General features: G+C 41.4%; 1 protein-coding gene across 2 annotated transcripts; it reads right to left on the reverse strand.

Annotated features, from left to right (window-relative positions):
- Nucleotides 1-595: 595 nt before the first annotated feature.
- On the reverse strand, nucleotides 596-5,057 carry LOC127372851 (galanin receptor 2a). 2 transcript variants are annotated; one of them, XM_051416705.1, is made up of 2 exons: nucleotides 4,348-5,057; nucleotides 596-3,052 (listed from the first exon to the last, which is right to left on the reverse strand). In XM_051416705.1, exons 1-2 carry the CDS (start codon nucleotides 4,719-4,721, stop codon nucleotides 2,413-2,415), a joined length of 1,014 nt encoding a protein of 337 aa, XP_051272665.1. In that variant the 5' UTR covers nucleotides 4,722-5,057; the 3' UTR covers nucleotides 596-2,412. The 2 variants fall into 2 exon arrangements, with proteins under 2 accessions (XP_051272665.1, XP_051272666.1); XM_051416706.1 differs by having other exon boundaries at nucleotides 4,381-5,053.
- Between the last annotated feature and the right edge of the window lie 17,301 nt (nucleotides 5,058-22,358).

Here is a 22,358-nt window from a genome sequence, read left to right on the forward strand (position 1 = left end):
CAATTCTCAGTCTATAGAGATATTATACTGACTCCTATTAAAGACATTTCAGTATTAATGTGGATGACTGAGCTCAGAGGAAAATAAGAATGACAACAGTTCAAGATCATCGATATGATGACTGACATTGGACATATTAATAGTCCATATCTGCCAATAGATCCTCCTAAATGTCAAACACTGGACCTTTAAAAAGAGATAAAAAGTACCTTATGAAGGGTTTTCACCAACTGTTTGCTCACCATCAACATAGCTAACGTTGGTTATATCACTCACTGTGTCATTGTTCGCTCTATATCACGATATGTCTCGTGATATTTGGTGTTACAAAAGTTTATTTAGCTCTAAACCTGTCCACAAACAACACACCTATCGTGTATAAGCCCTGAAGTCGGGGATCTTCATTGTACTTCACTTCCACATTAAACAGGAACTTGTCCTCGTCATGACTTTGTGAGCGTTCAGTCTGAAGTGTAGATACTCGACAGCAGAGCTGCCATTGTGCGGCAGCTTACAACAGGACGCCACTCACTAGGTGAGACCCGACTGAAGGATCTGACACAGGGTCAGCTGAAGGGATGGACACACAGAGGAGTTACGCAACAACCTGATGTATTTATTAGTTCAACAACTCTGATGATGTTCTGTACAGCACAATAATACTGTCGGCATGCATACACACAGAAACATTACAGCAACAGTCGGTTTAATGTCCCGTAGCCCTGCTCAGCCAGCCGTATATCACCACATACAACACCGAGCATCATGCAGCATATTCATAAAGCCACAGAACATTGAGGCCTGTTGAGGTTTGTGTACACGGTGCTGGATTAGTAACAGACGTATATTCAGATATGTAGAAGTGATTGAAAATCTGTCTGGCAACTGTCGGTTGCATAACATTTCTTTTTTTTTTCCCACCATCAAACACCACCCACATCTCCTCAGACTGCTCATGTAAGCAGCTTCCAGCCAAAACCTGCACCGCCAACCTTCCGCATGTGAGACTCATCTGAGCTTTCAGCGAGTCATCCTTCTACAAACTCCTCTGGGATGAAGCTGATGACCTAAATCAGGCACCGTCACTCTTCATCTTAATTTAAAAAACATATTGTTACGGTATCTTTGTAGCTGTGAGTTTTGATTCTGTAAGTCATTATAATGAGAAACCTTCTCAAAATAATGACTTACACTCAGTCAATATTTTGGGAAAGTTTCTCATTATAATGACTTAGAGAACCTTTTCCGTCACATTGGTGGAAACAGGCTTCCATAGAAGAAAGCACTTTGCAACTTTTCTCTTAAACGTGTTACATAAATGAATTTATTAGTAATACTGAACTGTAATCGCACAAGTCACTGAATACAATAGTGGTAATATCCCTTTATTTAGTGTCTAAATGATCTTCATTAAATTATTTTAAATGATCTTCATGATGAAACGTGTTCAGCCAGCAGGACCTCCAGGAAAAGTACTTCAGAACCTGACCAACCATAAATCTCAGCGTCCACATGTGCTTTTAATTTCTGGCACAATAAACAGAATTAGACACAAATCAAGGTATCTGAAGACTTTGTTAGTGTCCCATTAAACCATGAATCTTAAACCATAAATCTAACGTGGATCTAGACAAGTCTTGATCCAGATTCTGATCATAGCTTCCCGTCCTTCACGAGGTGCTAGGGACCAACTTCCGGAAACAACAATGTTAGCAAACTATGGTGTCTGAAGCGGTGCGTATAATACTGACTGTAACGTGTTCAGAAAAGCCTAAAAAAATAAAGAAAGTGGTGCTTTGAGCTAAATGCTAACATAACGTGATGTTTAGAAAGGATAATGTTCACCATCTTAATTTAGTGTTATGTCTTTAGTATGTGATGGTCTTTGGTTTTTCTGCAGGCGTTTGGTCATAAACTAAATTCTTGGTCGGAGTGAGATTTTGACCTGATGATGGCGCTAGACATTTCACCAAAAAACAATCATGGTGGCACATGAGGTCAAAGGCTTCTTCCTGCAGTGATCGTGAATGTCTGCACCCAATTTTATGTCCATCCATCAGCGAATTGTTGAGATATTTCAGTCTGGACCACTGCAAGCCCTGGAGCTTCGCTGCTAGCAACTACGAGGTCAAATGAGTTGCCTTCACTTGATCAATCAATCAATCTGTGTCCTTTTTTTTTAACCAGATTGTGACAAACCACGCCCGTTTTTCTCTTTTGTGATCAATTTAATTACCAGAATGCAGACTAACAATAACTGGAGATGATCAATAACCCTGCCGTCTTACTCAATCAGATGTTTTTTAGTCTTGTGATGTTAATATTTTTGTCACATTACGTCGTCTAAAGACTTCTTAAATGTTCAGTTGGCTCTTCTTCTCCTTCGTCTGGTCCGGTTCTTTTCCGTCGTCTTCAGTTGGACGTCTCCACGCTGCTCACCGTGTTCACTGCCTGGACGACGTGCACCTTGTTGACCTCCCTCCTCCTCAGCGAGCAGCTGAACACCTTCCTGAAGCCTTTGCGGAAGTGCTTGGAGACGAGCGCGTAGACGATGGGGTTGAGGCAGGAGTTGGTGTACGCCACCAGGTGGGAGAGGATGCGGAGGACGTAGGTGGCGTGGTTGAGGGGGAAGCTTCCGAACCACATGCAGAGGATGATCAGGTGATGGGGGAGCCAGCAGAGACAGAAGAGAGCAGCGACAATGATGATCATCTTGGTGACTTTCCGCTTGGCCCGCCTCGACTCGGACATGTCCTTCACGGGGTCCACGCTGGTCCACAGGTATCGGACGGTACGAGCGTAGGTCAGGCCGAGCACCAGGACGGGGATAAGGTAGCCGAAGACAAAGGTGCACATGTCCATTGCGATGCGTGGTTTGGACTCCCAGGCAGGGATACACACCACGGTGCCGGCCAGGTCCAGCTGCGTGTAGTAGCTCAGATATGGACCGGAGAACACCAGGGCCAAGGCCCAGACCAGGCCAATGGAGGTGAGGGCATTCTTCGGTGTTCTCATCTCCCGGGAGCGCAGCGGGTAGCAAATTACTAAATACCTGTGAGAGCAGAAGGAAGACGTGTGATCCAGATGTTTATTACTTAAAATGTTTTGTATATTTTTAAAGATTTCTATTACACCTTAAAATCAAGAAGGCTTCGCGACCCTCAGTGAAGCTTTGGCGACCCCTGGTGGACATTTAAGGTAACAAAACCACAACAATTCTTATTTTCAGTTGATTATACACTAATGACCTCCCTATCTATAACTTACCTATGATTATATCCCATTTCTGACAATAGATCCAGACATTGGATTGATGTAGTTTGTGGTGTTGATATTTAAGAAGTATAGAGAAGTTACTATTAATTAATTAGTGCAAAAATGATGTAGAAAGTGGATTTTCAGTATAAACTGCAGTGTCATCTGGACTTGTTTTTCCCTATAAGTGAGTTTATATACCCAGATAAAACTGAGAAATTGGCCTTAAAATGAACATTGTGCTCTTTGCCGGGAGCAACATTTTAACTGGAAAACAACCATATGAAACAGGATGCAGGAAATGAATGAGTCCAATTACACTGATCGGTACGTGAAATCCGGTTTTGGGTGTGTTTGCATACCGGGACACAAATGAAGCCTGGCTGCCAACGGTGGATGTGCGTACGTGTCTGCAGGCCTTTGTCAATCAATGGCTGAAAGAACGATGAGTTTAATGTCCTTAATTACGTTTACGTCACAGCAAAGACTTTAAATTCTGAGCACAAAGACAGTATCATTCATTGATGATTTAAAGCACATTATAAAGGCATGTGGCCATTATGTTTGAATAGTTTCTGTATATATATGTATATATGTTGTATTTTAATATGTTTGTGAGATTATTGATCTCAATGGGACTTCCTGGTTAAATAAATCAAACTTATTGCATATTATTTGGCTTTTTAATTGTTTTTCTGCTTAGAAATGTCAGTGTTTTTGTGGTTTATGTGACCCGAATGCTGTAACACATAATACAATGCCATCTGTCTGTCTATCTATCTATCTATCTGTCTGTCTGTCTGTCTGTCTGTCTGTCTGTCTGTCTATCTGTCTATCTATCTATCTATCTATCTATCTATCTATCTATCTATCTACCTGTCTATCTATCTGTCTGTCTATCTATCTATCTATCTATCTATCTATCTATCTGTCTATCTATCTATCTATCTATCTATCTATCTATCTATCTATCTATGTCTGTCTGTCTGTCTGTCTGTCTATCTATCTATCTATCTATCTGTCTGTCTGTCTATCTATCTATCTATCTGTCTGTCTGTCTGTCTGTCTGTCTATCTCTCATTTCACGCTGACCTTTTAGGCTTTGAGAGAGGAGGTCGGACGCACCTGTCCAGGGACACAGCTGTCAGGGTGAAGATGCTCGCGTACATGGTGAGGAAAATGATGAAGTGCACGACTTTACACACCACGGGGCCAAACACCCATTCATCCAGCGTGTAGATGGTGGCTTGAAAGGGCACGCAGAACACAATGAAGCACAGATCCGCTATCCCGAGGTTGAGGATGAACAGGTTGGTGGTTTTGGTGTTCATCTGCCCGTTCCGAAACAGCACCGCGAGGACCAGAGAGTTCCCCACGGTGCCGACCAGGAAGATCACCGAGAACCCCAGAGAGATCACCACCGACTCCGCTTTCCAGGAGGACGAGTTCGCCGAGGAGAGGTTCATCTTCCCGCTGTGTTCATTCGTGGTTCACAGAGTCCGGTGATCCGAGCGCAACGGCTCCAAACGCGCGCCAACATTTCCTCATCCAGACGCAGCGCAACAGGCGACAGAGCGGATTAATCCACCTGATACTGATCTACAGCAGCGACCCGGAGCCAACCCCCCCCCACTCACTAATGAACCAGGACTGACTTCAACTGATCCAACAGAGGGATCACTGAAAGAATACTATTCAGGCATTGTAGGCAGTTTGAAAATGACACAGAATAATAGGAATGATAAAGGCTGCATTAAAGCTGCAGGAGGTAATTATTATAAAATTATTATTCGTCATTTTTGCTGAAACTTTCATTGTATCCTGACAGTAGAACATGAGATAGATAACATGTGAAAAAATCAGGTTCCTCTGGCTTGTTCTCGTGCTCCTAATGGGATTTACAAGAATCCATGGGCCCGAACAAAAACAACCAATCAGAGCCGAGAAAGATAGTTTACTGTTTAGTCTCATCCGGTTGTCAAATATAGAGGCTTTGGGACCTCAACCCAGAGGTCGGCAACCATTAAAAAGAGCTATTTTAGCCATAAAATAACAATAATATTATTATTAATAATAAAAATAATCAGTTTGAAGCCACAAAACATATTTAAGCCTATTAAGTCTAAATTAATAATTAACATTACTAACAGGTCTAACTGAGGACACACTAGCCTCATGTTTTACCACAAGGTGACAACTCTGCACTTTATGATTATTTGTTAACTTCTATCACAATAATATGTTCAATAATAATATTAAAATGTTCTGTTGTTATTAAATTATACAACTTGAACAATTAACTGAAACCAAAATGCAAAAACATTTGTTTTATTCACTACACATTTTTTACAACTGGAGAATTTAAGAATGACTTTAGGCTTACAAAAATGATCAAATGAAAATTTAAAGGTAAAAAAATAACATTTTCCATATTCCAACCCAAAGTGTCTTTATATATTTCTCGGCTCTGATTGGTTGTTTTCATTCGGGCCCGGTGGATTCTTGTAAATCCCCATTAGGAGCACTAGGAGGAGCCAGAGAAACCTGATTTTTTCACACATTATCTGTCTCATGTTCTACTGTCAGGATATAGTGAAAGATTCATCAAATATAACAAAAAATATTTTAATAAAAGTTACCTACTGCAGCTTTAAGTACAGTAAAGCTCAGAATGGATCATTACTCTGATGTTGTTGGTTTTAATGTTCTGTAGCAGGAACACAGAATCACTCTCTCTGGTGTCGCCTTGGTGCATTTCTCAAAACAATTCGTACAAATTGCAAAACACCACGGATTACCTGCAAAAGCCACTATCTTGCTCAAAATCCTTAGTTCATCTCTCAAAAGTAAATATCCGTGTCAATGAACATGTCAGTGCCATCAGAATGACAAGTCCTTGTGTCATTGTGTACGGATAAGACAGTCAAATTGCTAAGTCATGTTGTCAATATAACAGTGTACTCTGGAGGGATGTTCTGATGTAAACTATGGCTAAAGGTTTGATGACAATTATTGTAAATTGTAGGTTACACCTTAGTGTATGTGGGAGTCTGATTGCAAGAGACTGGACAAGATTCACATTTACGCTTTTACTGTTTGTACTGTAATTTGTTGACAGACCATGTCATTGTGATACAGAAAGGAAAAGACAGCCCTTATAAAAAAAAAAAAAACAAAAAACAAAAGTAGAAATAACATACAACCCCCTGGGAAAACTTACATGCAGTGCGTGGGAATTTTTGTTTTTTTTTTCCTCCCCCCCTTGCGTTTACCCCGTCCAATTCTTTGTCCTTCCACTGTCACAAATTGTAACATTGTGTTGTGCTCCGGCTATATATATGCTTGCCAGTTGATTGATTCGTTAGAGAAAGTCAAGATTCACCCGGGAGCAATTTACCAATTCAGGACAGATTTAGAAAGTCTAATGGAATTGTATAGAATATGCTTGACATATTGTGACAACGTGTTCAACCATTTTGCATGTAAAGACTTATGCTATGAACTAATGCCTAAATGTTGTGGGGGGCGAGACTATTCAACAGACACCCATTATAATACATTTTGATCAACATGACATAAGCAATTGATAATGTAGGAAACAGCAGAGAATTGTACATAATCATTTGCAACTTGTTCAAAGAAACGAGAAACTGCTTTTTTGATGTGCACAAGTGACACAATGATGTGAAGACTGAACAGGTAGTTTTGAGAATTTCAATTCTGATCTGAGAAATGTACCAAAGCGACTGAGAAAACCTGTAATGAGAGCAGACTGCCCCCCGGTGGTCGGACTGAACCACTGCAGCGATGGTGGGAATAATTCACTGTGTCCATTCTGTGTGGTTGTCAGAATATATACACTGTGTGTTCCTATAGGAACCCAATATATTCTCATTAATCGTTCACAATGAGTTATTTTAAGTACAGAAGGAACATTATAAACACTGTAGGGTTGCAGCAGTACGATATTACACAACTGTTATTATTATCATCACTTACATTGACTCTTAAAGGAATGAAAACAAAACACTTTATTAAAATTACATCAAATATTATGTCCTATATTTTAGCTTTTTAAAACTGTTTTCCCCTTTTCTCCCAACGTTTCCCATTTTCTGTCATTTTTATATATTATAAACTGACTCAGTGACATATTTTATGAATATTTCATATTATATTATAAACTGTACAATAAACCCAAACAGTGAACTCAGTAACTGCAGGAAGTTTGTGTAAAATGAGTGATTTGGATGAATTATGAGCAGATTATTTCCTATTAGGGAACTTTTTATACAATTCTGTCTGTATTATGTATTTTATATAATTTTTCTTACAATCATACAGACTAAATAAGCTTCTTTTTAGACAAATTCAGTGTTTTCTTTTCATTTTTCAATCAGCTTTTTGATTGTTTGAACTTTTCTAATGCAGAACGAGAAATGAAACTGCTAGAAATTAACGAAATTCATAGAAATAGGCCTACTTTGTATATTTTTAAAGTTTTCTTTCACACCTTAAAATCAAGAAGGCCTTGTGACTTCTTCTTTAACATTGTGTGAGCACCTTAAACAACTGTAACCAACACAATTCCCCCAGGGATCAATTAAAGTATTTCTGATTCTGACCCCCTGTGAAGCTATGGCGACCCCCAGTGGGGGTCCCGACCCTCAGGTTGGGAACCACTGCCGTATAGAGCTTCTTCTGCTTGGAATATATCAGAAAGATCAAAAGTAGATTTCAGATGTTAAAAAAGTTCCTTTAAAAAAAGCTGATAAATCTGACACTGATGTTACTTGCTGTTACCTTTTTGTTTATTTATGTGTGTTTGTGACAATTTAGTTTTTTTTTATTGTTTAATATGTAGAATTATTTCACTTTCTATTTACTATTTTCATAATACCCCAACCAGTGGCGTGCACAGACTTTTGAAGGGCAGGTGCGAATCGATATTCACAGGAAATAATCTGCTAAAATTCATCCAAACCTCTCGTTTTACATGAACTCCATAAAATATAGCACTTAGTCAGGGGGAAAGGTTGGTCGGTTGGTTGTTTCTGTTTTCTGTTTGAAGAAATTGTGTCTTATTTAGCTAATTATTAATCTCACATTAAGGTACAAATTCTTAAATTCAGCTCAGTAAAGGAACCAAAATATCTATTTTAAGTATCTTAAATAACTGAGTTTAAATTGCTTGTAATATTTTGGCATGTTTCTAGTTTTAAGACCCATTTCAGTCTTTTACTGGATGATTTTTATGCTAGTTTTAAGAACTCTAAACTGTCAAAGCCCATTGGCAGGTTATTTTAAACAAAAGATATTGATTACATGTAAGAATATTTCTAGAAGGGCCACATTAACCTCGTCCCGACAGCTGTATAAATACAAACACCTTCACTCCACTAAATTTAACAGGTTGCTTTTTTTATCCTGGGAGGAAGCGGCTGCTTCGGTCCTTCTGTTTCCTCCTCTGGGAGTCTGAGGAAGTTCGAAAAGTCTAAAGAAACACACCATCTTCTTATTTATAGTGTGAGTGAACTCAAATTCATCCTCATCATGCAGAAACTTTAACAACTCCCAGATTACAACATTTTGTAATAATGAATAACCTTTTTCCGACTTTCTCTATATTAATATTGATTTCCTTTTGATTGAATATGCCTGATTGCTTCATATATACTTGAATATTAGACTGCATGAAACAATCCTGATAAAGGCAATAAACTAATACATTAAAGTGCAAACTCTGAATATATGAAATATTTGTTACTCCTCAAATCTGTCTCACCCAAATAAATGTGTGTGTGTGTCTGTATTTGCTCCTGTTCGCCAGCAGATGGCAGCAGGAGCACAATGAACGGCGACTCCACTGCGTTGGCTGTCTGAACTTCCTGCTGTGGCCCATTACACACTGGGAATTCATCCGTGGATGTTGCCTCAGAAGAGCTACAGATGGTGGTTCATGTTTACTCCTGTCTCAGCATCCAACCAATCACACGCGCAGAGAGAGAGAGCAGCTTTAAAGCCTCTGCGATGCATTAAGTCATTGGGTTTTCCATGTGTGAGTCCTGCTGGGTTGTGATAACAGCTACAACTGATAAATGATTCTTCTTTGCTCCTCTGAGAGCGTTTTGCGATAAAATGACACAAGATTAAAAGTCAAAGTGGGCGGGGGGGTTGGCGGCTCGCAGCTGTCGAAGCATCGCGTGCACCAACAAATAATTCATCTGTGTGTATTTTTAGGCTCTGGGAAACACCGAAAGCCAGTTTGAGGGATTATTTGATGACTTTCCTGGAGGTAGCCCTCCCAGCGGTATCAGATCGAGACTAAACCTGAGTCATGTTTTTCAGATACCGTCTGTTAACCGCCCCCCCACCACCACCACCTCGGGGAGCAGGAAATGACATCATTGGTGTGTGATCATAGGCTGCTGGGTGAGAGTGGTGACCACACGCCACAGACTTGTACACATGGGAATATTTGAACTTTAATCAGAAGAAATCATTAGTGTGTGTGTGTGTGTGTGTGTGTGTGTGTGGCGGTGGGCAGGTGGAGGCAATGGGCTCTGACCAGGAATGAACAACACGGACGGATTGAATGCACCATTACCTGAAATAGAACTGCTGCTGCAGTGGATGAATAATTATAGAAAACTCCTTGTGAGTTGCCTTAAAATATCAACGTGGAGGCGGAAATGTCACCATCGCCCGAAAAACCGCAAAAAAAGTGTAAAACTGACTGATCACTGACTTAACCCCGGGGTAACAGGAGCCAGAACGAGGAATAAAAACACCTCTGTACTTCAAACTGTGCTCTGTCGCCATCAGGTGCCGCATTCAGTCCTGGTCTGGATGTGTGGTTCACTGGAGCTCCCACAGTCAGCTAGTGGGACGGCTACAGATTCCTTGACTGGGGAGACGTAACACACATTCAGCACTATTGGCTAGCTGCTCTGTGATTTCCCTTTCACCTGGACTTCAAAGTTAGAGAGAAGATTCCGGTATCGTCTGAAAACTGGACGACCTAACGCATCCATTGCCACCAACCATGTTATGCTAGAATGTCGGTAAGGGGGCTAAATAACGCTCAGAATTTAGGCAACATTTTGGCGATGGAAAAACTGTGATATCTGAATAGAGACATGCCCGCTTTATGCTAATCCCGTGCAGTTTTGGGCTCCATAAACAGTCTTGTAATAGCATAAATTGGGAACGACGGGAAAGCTGAGACACATACTTGATGCCACCCCTGCTGTTACAGCCGGCGCTCATTCTACGCTTCCTACACATCATGAACCCCCCTCATTAACCACGACTCCAGCCCACAAGTGTCACCGTTTGCAGGGAGGCGGATCGAGAAGCAGTGACCTCTAAAACATCTGCTCCCTGCAACAACACGGCGTGCCGCTCATCCGCTCAAACGGCCCCCAAACGCCCCTCGTGACACAAAAAAAACCCCTCCAGAGTGTGAGCGAAGGCAGATAAACCTCGGGGTAACGGTCATTTTGGAGCACTTTTCTCACACACATGCACAGCACCTTCCACATCCTCCCAGCTCCCCGCCGCCTTGCCCCGCTGATAGTCCCACACTTTATAAATAGCGTGCGCTTTTAATATGCGCGTGTGTCCAGTGGATAACGTCAGCGCTTTGGGAGAAAGGCTCAAGGAGTGTTTCATTATAAACCTGTACCATTAAAACTTGCTGGCTGGGTCTGGATTTTGGCTCTCACGTCCCCTCTCAAACTTTTATGAGGCCAGTTATGATCCTAAATCGATGCAGGAAACTGAGAGACGGAGGAGTTGGGTAAGGTAAGCAGTGCCATGACCTCAGGAATAAAAGGTAGTGTTTGGTGATTGTCTTGCATTGCTGCATGTACCTGTACAGTGTGTGAGGACAGGGACTCATGGAGGAAGGAGGAAGTAATCAGACCTTTTTACTGAAATAAAAGAAGAAATTTTTACACTTTAAAACTTGTAAAAATGTAACAATCAGCAAAATGCACTTTTCAAAAGTAAAAGTTCCTGATTCAGAGAGAAAAATGGCGTCTGTGAGTGTTTAACTATTACATCATTAGATCATTATTACTGATGCATTATTAATTAGCATTGTATTGTTGTAAATGGAGCATATTTTGACTACATTTAATGTTTTGTTTGTAAAATCTTAATCTGTAAAGTAAACTGTTACTAGTGGCTGTCAAATACCTGAATTGTAACGGAGTACACGCAGACTAAAGGCCACTGGTTCCCAACATGTGGGATGAGAAACGAGAGATTTGGATGAATTCTGAGCAGATTGTTTCCTGTTTAGGGAACTTTTTATACAATTTTTGAGTCTGTATTATGTATCTTTTATTATTTTACAGACTTTATAAGCTTTTTTTTGGACAAATTTAGTGTTTTCTTCTCCCTGATGTTTGGCCATTGTTCTGTTAGATCATTTACATTTACTGAGGTTTAGTCCTACTGTGTGTATTTTTTAAGTTTTCAGGCACGCCTTAAAATCAAGAAGGCCTCGCAACCCCCCACAAAGCTTTGGTGACCCCTAGTGGGGGTCCCGGCCCACAGTTTGGGTACCACTAGCCTTGGCAATACACTTAACAAATTAAGCTAATTGTCTGTAAAATGGAAATCTAACCCACCAACAAGTGAGCTGCCAGCTAGCAGTCAGCAGCTCTGATGATTTTCACTGGGTTTGTGACACAAACTGTGACTTCCCTGAGAATAAAACACTCTGTTCACTCTATTTGTGTCTGTTACTTTTATTTAATCCATAATTTTCTCAGTCGTAGGCTAACAAGTGTTTTCCTAATTCAGTCTAATGGTTTGTGGTAACTGTCTCACTTTTTTTTGCAGATAGTATTAGAAGTCAGAACCACGTAGGTATAACTTGATAGCATTTGTTGATTTGTGATTTCAGGCGCTATAGTTCCAGTACAAGTCGGAAAACCAAGCTCTAGCCAGGTTAGCCATTGTTAGCAAACCAGCTGATAACAACACATTACGCTGTATTTTGCTCATACAAAAGCCCTATTCGCACGGGACTAGTATTACCTGGGGACCTGTAGTAATTTGGAATAATTGCGGAGGTCGTCTGTGATCTTAATCCCTTACGAATCTGCCATGTCCGTAATTTGTAAAGTAAAAATTCCACCGCAAATTACCTACCATATTTCGCCAAACACAGAGGTCATGTGATAATATTAGTCCCGTACGAATCGGCATCTCTGTGATTTAGGGGTTTTTTTTGTTTTTTTTTTTGTGTTTTCCGCTCGAGAATTATGGAGGCTGCGTTAGAGGTACAGGTAGCCCCTGTACAGACAGGCACCGGTGGTTGTGCACCATTTGATCAAATTGCTTTTGGTAAAGTGGTTCACCCCACACGGGAATTAAACTGAGCGTCTCTTCGCGTATGCATAGGTGACGCAGAGCCTTGACATCACATCCAGGGGATAATGTCAGTAAATTCGAAACCGTGTAAACACAGTGGGGGGTTATTACTAAAGCACATGAGGTCCCCAGGTAACACTAGTCCCGTGCGAATAGGGCTAAAGACGTCCACAGACAGAAGCTGGACAATACTGTTTGTGTGACGGATTTAATGACACACAAAAGTGCTGATAAGCTGAATATTACAACTTTCACTTCACGTGCAGAGCAGCCATCTTGGACTTTGAGGTCAGGGTTTCTGACTGGGAAGTCGGAAATTCAAATAATCACAAGATTAAGTGAAAATCCATCTTTCCAGGTTTCAAGCTACAGTGATTCGGACCAGTTGGCATCCTAGTGAGACGTGACTGCTATAAAACAACAATTCTGTCATATCAGAACTGGAGAGTATTTATTCACTGAAAGACGAGATGCACTTTATTAATGTTTATCTTCAATCTGTGTTAGAGAATTTTATTTATTATTTAACTATTGAGTGTGAGTTTGACTGTTTAAGCTGTAACCTGTGTTGCACATTGTTTACTGTTGATATTATTACATTATCCAGACAGTTTGTTTCGTTTTGAATGTTAATATATAAGTTTTGTAGATGTTTTAGTTTCACTTTCTGGCTGCTATCAGGTTGCCTCTGATAGACAGATGGTTCATCCAATCACCTACCAGCTGACTGCAAAGTGCCTTCCCTTTCTCCAAACAGTTTCCAGATGGTTATGTGTAACAAACAAGTTCACCCAAGTTTGGACACAAACACCGTTAAGCTGTGAGACATCACTTAAATCCTCGCAGTCATTAATCTCAGATCTAACACGCTGCAGTATCCTGGGATGATGTAAAGTAAGAACTTGCGTGTCTCTCTGGTCAAGTTCAAAGGTCACAGAGGTCAAGCGGCGCAGCATGCAGGTGCTTCAGAGAGCTGCGAGAGGAAGTAAAAAGGGTGGAACAGCAGAGACAGAGAAGACTGTAAGAGAACCACAATCACGCAAGCTTCTGCGTGTGGTTTCCAGCTTCTTGCCAAGACCTCTCACTCTCTGCGTCCCAGACTTTCTCCCTGAGTTATCCAATCCCCCTGTCATCTGCACTGGCTGCCCTCCCCACTCCCACTCTCGACCGCACACAAATGGTTTGAATAACAGGTCTGCATGACTGGGCTGTGGCTACAGATGAAATCCTGAAGAGTGATAGTTTACTTAGCCTAAATACCCCCGATTAGACAAATTGAAACATTGTTGTTATGCGGTGGAAACTCAAGGACCTATTGGCCGAGTCCGTTCACCCCGTTCCGGAAAAGGCTGCGCTTGCGGACTTTCGTCATGCGAAAACCGCAAGAGCTGGCACGAGTGGAAAAAAACAAAACAAAATTTAAATAAAAATATTTTTTTTAAAAAGCAAAACGAAAACAAACTAAAATCTTCCACCAAAACAACAAACTGTAAAACAGAAAATGAATATTGTCACATAGAGATGATTCACAAAGGAGGCAGGCACACGCGACTCAGGCTTCTGTAACTACTGAAAAACATGTCCAACCACAGACTTGACTTATGGTATGCCTCATGATGTCACATTTTCCTCTCATTTTGATCGTCTCCGGGATCACAAACAGGGGCCGTGTCAATGTGCTGCTCTGCATTGATCACGGCCTACTCCTCCAGGAAATAAAGGAATCAATCACAAGTGTCACGCTTGATGAAGAAATAACTTAAAATACGGCTTAAATGGCTCAAACTTCCGATTCCTACGGTGTTTAAAAGTCAGCCAACTGTCAAACCTCCTTCATCCCATTAAAAGCTGAAATTTGTAAGGCCATGGAGACCTTTTTTTCTTCTTTTAGCTACTTAAATATTACAACACACACATGTACTGCACGTGCACGCAGTTAGTAATAATACACCGAAACGATTCTACCAGACTGGAGCTAAACAGCAGTGGAGGCTCATAAAAAAGGAGCGGTAGCTGCTTCATCCGCCAGCGGACTCCGTCTGGCCGGGCAGTCTGGTGTCAGCGCTCAGCGGCTGGAAGAATCTGCACTACCAGCACAGCTCCGGCGTCTGTCTACTGCTGGGATGATTGCACACCTCTCTCACCTGCTCTGTTAGATCAGGAAGTGGAGGACGAGAGAGAAAATGGACCGATTAGACCTCAGTCGTGCTCTTTTTGGACAAATGTAAACAAGGTTTTTGACAACTGACCAAGCAAGTTGAAACCTAGTGTGAACGTGTAGTTTGTCGGAGCCAGCGGAGGTGACGTACTGCAAGCTGAGCTGCTCTCATTGGCTGCTCTTGGTTTGGAAACAATGGCAGCTCGCCTGGTGACACATGATCTCGTATTCCAGATAAACAGTAAAATATGTTTGTGAACAGATTTGAGGAGTGAAATAGTCAACAACAGACTCTGGATCCATATCTGATCAGCACTGCCTAGTTTGACAGTTTGATCTGAGTTTGGTGCGTTGAGCTGGACGGACTCACTGAGAATGAGCTGTCAATCACAAGGTAGCCCCGCCCTAAAGCATACCCTGCTTTATGGTCTGTTTTACTCTAAATGGGACCATCAGTTACTAAATGAACATCATGCTGTATGGAAGAAGACTGAAACTAGAGACTGAGACCATAAACGCGTCAGGAAACTGTTTACTAAGCTAATAAATCAACTGAGAAGTTGGCTCATTTCTCTATAAGACTGAATGGTATCTGTGTGTTATTGCAACCAGTGGAGCTGCCCCCTGCTGGCCGTTACATAGACTGCAGGTTTCAGACTCTGTCCCTTAAGTCTGGTTTATACGATGGGCAGGGTTGACTAGTCACACCAAATTATATATGAATGTTTCACAAAATGAGAAAAGAGGGTACTTTCAGACATTACTTTGTGCCCTAAACAAGAAGCTAATACATGTGTTCCCTTTTCAAGCATCAGTGTAAACGTATAGAAATAAGGACGACATGGCGTGAGAATGCAGCTTATATCAACAACTGCCGCGGGGCCTCCTTAATTTTACACATGGCTACTCGGCACCAGTTTCCCCTGCAGAACTGACGCACATCCATGCACATTACGTCACTTCTTTCTGCACCCCCTGCTAGATCCACAGACCTCTGGGTGATATTCAGGCAGCCTGGAAGTACGTTGCCTTGATTTTGGTGCAATTAGAGCATCGGGTCCTTTTTTGCCAAGTCCCCTCGGAGGCTCATGTAAGTGTGCTGTACGTGTGGCAAATGGGGTCTTTCAGGAAGCAGAAAGACTGGAGGACGGCGGGTAATGAACTAAAAGCAGGCTGTCGTGCGAGTGAGCCTTTCCAGGTGCTGATGACATGAGCGCAGGTGTGCTCTCACATCACCGGTGTTAACAGGAATGAGATGAGATGGTGTGTGGCTTCATCGGGTGGCGATGGGTTCGGGAGGCAGAGGGATACTTAGCAGCCGAGCAACGCGAACAGACCGAAGCCTTCAGGCTGTGGCATCTCAAGTTCAAAGGACAGATTTTGGAAAATTGAGGCCTAATGACCTCGACTGGGGAGAAAATGGCCTCTTGTCCACAGTGTGTGCAGCTGTGGCAGATGAGATGGGGACCTCTTAGGACAACTCTTAGACACAGCTGCCGTGTCACCTTGGGAAAGTGAGCAGAGTCTCGATGAGGTCAGAACACTTCGAGCTTAAAGTCAGCGTAAGTATGGTTGAAAGGTGAATGTTTTACAAACAGTAAGACAGTTTTGTTTTCAACAGAATTTTAAGTAGTGAAGGGAATTCAGCTCAGCAATAAGAGCCGACTCTGTGATTGGTATGTGGACAAATATATCATTTAAATGATTCAATGTAATTTCTCTAGATATTATAGTTTACAGAATGCCATAATTTTACATGATGCTTGGTAAAAAAAACAACAACCTTAGATAACGTTAACAAAAATCAATCACTATTAAACACGTAGTCTACATTTCATATATATTCAACTTAATTAATTAATTAATGTTATTACCACAGTGAGATGTTTCTGGATTGTATTTTACAATTTTTGATGCCATCTAACTAAAAACTATACATTTTCACATAGGTTTAGTCTATTTTCATTACAGTATTTATTCAGGAACCCACACAGGTTGCAGTTTTTCATATTACAGTCACTGGTCAATAAAGGACAGAAATATAAGGCTGAAACTAATGATTATGTTTATCATTAAAGGTCCAGTGTGTAACACTGAGGAGGATCTACTGGTAGAAATTGAATATAATAAAAAATAAAACCATGTATTTTATTGGTTGCAATCTGCAATTCCACCACTAGATGGCCCTAAACCCTTCACACTGGTCCTTTAATTGATTACTGTTGATTAGGTTTTCCGACTCCATAAAATGACAATAATAATACTAAAAAGAGCCGGTCGGCCAAACCGCATAGATAATCTCGTTTAGTCCGACTAAAATATTCAGTTTACAATGATATAACAACAAGATAAACATTTAAGAAGCTAGAACCAGAGAATGTAAATGACTTTGACAACAATTCTGGTAACTTTTTATTATTGTTTTTATAGTTAATTATTAATAGTTAATTCATTTTCTGCTCATAAACTAATATCCATCCATCCATCTCATAAATGTATCTACTACCATCCACTATTATTCACGATAATTACATTTATGGTCCTAGTTTTGTTCAGTTTCTTGTATCTTATATATTCTATTATTTATGTTTTTTCTAATCTTTATACCATCCAACCATTAAACCATCCAACCATTAAACCATCCATCCAACTATCTTACTATCTAACTCTCCATTAATCCATCCATCCCTCTACTAGAGCTCCACCTTGGCTTTTCCTTTCATCCATTCAGCGGAGTAGTTTGTCACATTTCTGTCATATTTACAGTATCTGTTATTGAAACAGAGCTCTTCCCATGGGTGTGTGATCAGGTTTGAGAAAGTTCAGCGCAGCTACACAGAGGACAGCCAGAACCGGAGGAGCAGGAGCAGAGTTTCTCAGAGAGGATTTCGTGTGGACTCTGCACCGTCCCTTTCAAGTACCGAAACCACAGGACCTGGAGAGAACCAGCTCTGTTTTCTCTTGACGTCAGAGTAGCATGCAGTGAACCTCATATCACCGGGGCGGATCGATCAGTCTCTCCTCATCTCATTATTACCGTCTCATGTCCAAGGGTTAATGATACACTTGAGCTTGATGATGTGCTATCAAGTGTTTGCTTGTATGCATTTATTATTGTGTCCATATGGCTCCACGTTGGTGTTTCGGGGGAATAGACTGACCTGAGTCAAACATTTCCGCTGCTTGGACCATAAAAATATTTCCAGCCTATGAATACCTTTTGGTTTCAAAGTGACAGAGAACATTATGTTTTTAACAGAGCTGACACACACTGAGATTATTTAGACCTCCTCCCTTCAAGTGTGTACCCTTGATTTTACTGTTTTATACTGGTAAAGGAGAAAAACAAAGGAATCTATTGTGTTTTTGCCAGTGCAAGATTTATTTCATTGTTCATACAACGAATAATGTGTTGCTGAGTTCAAATATTTAGCACTTCTGTATTACTTTAAAGTAAATTATAATTTGTACACAGGAATATAGAGCCACATGATGTAGATGCAGTAGCAAGAGCTCTGAAACCCACTCTCAGTTTTAACACATCACCCTTTTCCCTCTTTTGTTCTGAATTCTGAAATTTCCCTTTATTCCACCACATTACTAATGTGCCACTAATGCGACACCGCCATGCTCAGTTGTGTTGCCCTGCACAGCCACATACCCTCCAGAAATGCCTCTGTGGTCCAAGGTGACAACACTGTGGGTAAAATTTGGTTAGGGTTCGGCACAAAAGACGACTTGGGTAAGTTTGTCGGAAAGACAGTGGTTTGGGTTAGAATAAGTATGGTCTGAAGGTTTAAAGAACTTTGTTGTCATGGTTACAACAAACAAAACGCTTTTTAAAGTAAGGTAACGATTCCTCGATATACGCGGAGCAACTTCAGAGCGCGTTGCCTGCCCGGCGTTGTTTACTTGTGCATTCTGGCTTAAAAAAGGAAAGAAAACGCTTAAAATCTCCTCTAACTTATTACTGATTGACTTCTGGCCTGGTGTCACAATGTAAAAATCGATCTAGAGTATGCACGTGGTATTTTACGCGATCGTCTGGGTGGAGCTGGAACGTGTCACGGCAAAGCCCAGTGTAATTTGGGGTTCATAATTACTACGGCCTCTAGAGAGCTTGAATGTAAACTTATGTCATTGTGGGGTATTTGCTAAAAGTGATGTTGCCTCTTTCGAGAACACGCCGGCACACAGAGGACAGTGACTTTCCAAGCTCAGTGAACACATGAACTCAGTGAACTCAGAAGTCTGACCATTCAAAGGCAGAGGAAGAACCCCACATGTAGCAGGTAACTTAACGTGGCTATATTTCCTTTTTCCCTCCACCACCTCTATCGCTGCCTATAAGGGGCTCCATTATCCTCCCCACATGCCTGCCCCACCAGCACTGCCACCCAGTATGTCCCCTTTCAGAGGCCGCGAGAAATAAAGGCTCTCTCTCTCTCTCTACCACGCGAGGCAGGCAGATTTTCCACTGGTTTAATGAGAATCACAGACAGAAGAGAGGAAATGTGCAGGGTATTTATAGAAAAACGAGAGGAATGCAAGCCCCCTAATTGTGCTTAGTCTATCTCTCTCCTGCAGAACCTGCTCACCGCTGCTCCCCCTGATTTTCTACATGGACTCGAAGCATGTGGAGGGAAAAGAAAGGAAACATGGGACAGTAAAGGAAAGAGACATGTTTTTAAGACGTAACACTTTGCTGACTTTCAGTCTTTATTCCCTGTATTAGTCATAAGGATCTTGTGTGAAATGCAGTTTTATCTATTTCTGTGGGAGAGAAAAAGCAGGTTTTCTGCATAAAATTAATACTAGAAAAACATTCATGGTCATGAGAGGATGAATGCTACTGACTGATGAACGTGGTCTTCTCTAGCGCCACCATGAGGTCCACATTTGTGGTTTTGAATGTAAATTTGGTTCAGACATTCATGCCCCCCCCGGATGACTTGTAATAATAATAGGTCAAAAATATGTTGGTTTATGGCCAAATATCTACAAAACTTATGGTATTCCCATCAACCTCAGCGGTACTTCATAGTTTAAAACATACACAGTACAGTAGGCCTATATCTCAAAGGTTCACCTTTGTAAAGAAATAGGACAATTGGGAAGTGTCAGTGAGAAGAAAACACTCAATTTGTCAAAAAAAGAAGCTTATTAAGTTTGTATGATTGTTAAAAACCATTAATAAATACATAATACAGACAGATAATTGTATAAAAAGTTCCCTAAAGAGGAAATAATCTGCTCAACATTCATCCAAATCTCTCGTTTTACACGAACTTCCTGCAGTGTTCACTGTTTGGGTTCATTGTAAAGTTTATAATATAATATGAAATATCCATAAAATATGTCACTGAGTCAGTTTATTAAATGATAGAAAAGAGCTCCCTTGAGCAGGGAAATGTTGTTTTGTTGTAGTTACGTTTGGAGGTAAACAGAAAGACTGATGCACTACTCCCCCCCCATCTGTGACGCTGACCTCAATTAATCAGACGATCTTCTCTGAGAGCAGTTAGTTGGTTAGTGATGGTATCCTGACATTTCCCTGCTAATGTGAGCTAATCAGACTTCTGCCTGGGGATTTCTTTTGCTGAATTCATATAAATGTCAGCTCATAAAGCCTAGCTACTGCAGCTAAATTCAATTAGAAAACAAGCTTTCGAAGGAAGTCCCGCAGCGAAGCTCAATCAGAAATGTCCTTTAAGTTAAATCCAAACATGCTAATTCAGCGGATGACTTCATGAGAACATATATTTTTATTTCCATTGCAAGAGTTTTCCATGTTTCCTTCTTTTCCTCTCAGGAGGTAAACATTTTGACGTGGAGGTCACGTAAAAACTGCCTCCTTTTCCAATCCCAACCCCCTCCCCCTGTGGGTGCTGCTATTTCACTTACGCATTGTTTTTGTACATGTCCGCACAAAGCTCTTCTTCCTCCCAGCAAAACTCCCAGCGGAGATTAATTCAGCATCCTAACCCCGAAATCCACACACGACCCCTTTTCTGTCTCCGACTTTAGGAAAATCTAAGAAGAGCGATGAGCGAATGGCCTTAATGAAACGCACACTCTTTCCTAGGTGCAGTAAATCACTTGCAGCGTGACTGTGTGTTTATGTCATGTTTGTCCTTTGTTGTCACTAAAACACTGTCCCCCTCCACCTCCACTGGCGCTGTCCTGCAAGGTGCACTCAGGAAAAAGAGGCTTTCCACTTCAAAGTAGATTCCTAGCAGAAAGCTACCCAGCGAGAGACGCAAAGTGGAATCAGACTTTATCTTAAGTCAGTGATTAAATACATTAAACAAGGCTTCATAATCAGTTGAATTAGGTGGATAATACATCACAGGGGATGAGCAGCATGGAAAATAAGTGTAATCCGCTTCGGTGAAAAACACTCCCAAACACACGAGCGTAATGCAAGAGCCTGTGCTGTCAACGTTATGTCATTTTGCATGCAACCAGACGCTCAAAGCGTACACATCTGCGAGTCCAAGATTGGTGGTGTAAAAACACCCAAACATCGGGTACTTGACTGTTTGGATTTCTCCGTAATGAGGTATGATGATAGATGGAGCTTGCGAGGACTACAGGATATTTCATATCGACCAATGGGAGCTCTAATTTTGGATTGTTATTACAGTAGTCCGGCTCCCCGGGCAAAAGTGTTCTGTCATTTCTTTATTTATTCTGCGGGGCCACATGGTGGTATTTACCCTCAAACAGACAGCGGAACGGGAAGGCAGAGAGATAGGATCTCACTATTTACTAAACAGGGCAGTAATACACCTGTTTTTGCCCTTAATCTCAGCCTGACCCCTCGCTGTCCTTTCCGTCTTTCCTGTTGTGTTGAATGCCATTCCTAATTTCCTTTTCTGCTTTTTATTTTTTTCAAAGTAAGGTGGTCAGCTCCCCCCACCCCTTACAGATGTAATCTCTGGGAGTAAAAAGATACATAAGTGAGCAGAGAGCACATGAAAGTAGAGCGAATGCGGCGCCAGCTCCAGCTGTAAGCGTGCAGACTGTCGATGAATGATGCCTCTAACTGTTTCAGGCCATTGTGTTTCTGCTGTCTGACCTAGAAGCATCATGTCTGGTGCTGTCTGGTGTTGGCTCCTTATAAAAGCCCCCCGCCCCCCCAGGAAAAAAACAGAAGACAAAAGAAAAAGCTGATATAAGTAGCGCACACACCTTTCAAAAGGATTAGTTTCATCACGCGCTGCTTTGATGCTTTCCATGTTATTCAGATCAGGATAATCAAACACAGAGCGCCCGTTTCTCGTCCAAAGCGGCTGCAGAGAGAATTTTCATAATTTCTGTTTCAAAGATTTTCTTTTCTCCTCGGACTCCACTTGGAGCATCAACGTCATCGATACAGGAAGCCAAGATGTGAGGCAACAAGTACGGGTTACAAAAAAACAACCATATCCGAGCAACTGGGTCAGACTGCGTCCGCGCACTCCTCCTAGCTCCGGGAAAAATCCTCCTCCAGCTTCATTAAGTCCAAGTGGCGATCCAAGACTAACAGGTTCTGTCATGACATTCTGTTTGCAGG

The sequence above is a fragment of the Dicentrarchus labrax genome, unplaced genomic scaffold (assembly GCF_905237075.1).
Source record: "Dicentrarchus labrax unplaced genomic scaffold, dlabrax2021, whole genome shotgun sequence".
Lineage (NCBI taxonomy): Eukaryota > Metazoa > Chordata > Actinopteri > Moronidae > Dicentrarchus > Dicentrarchus labrax.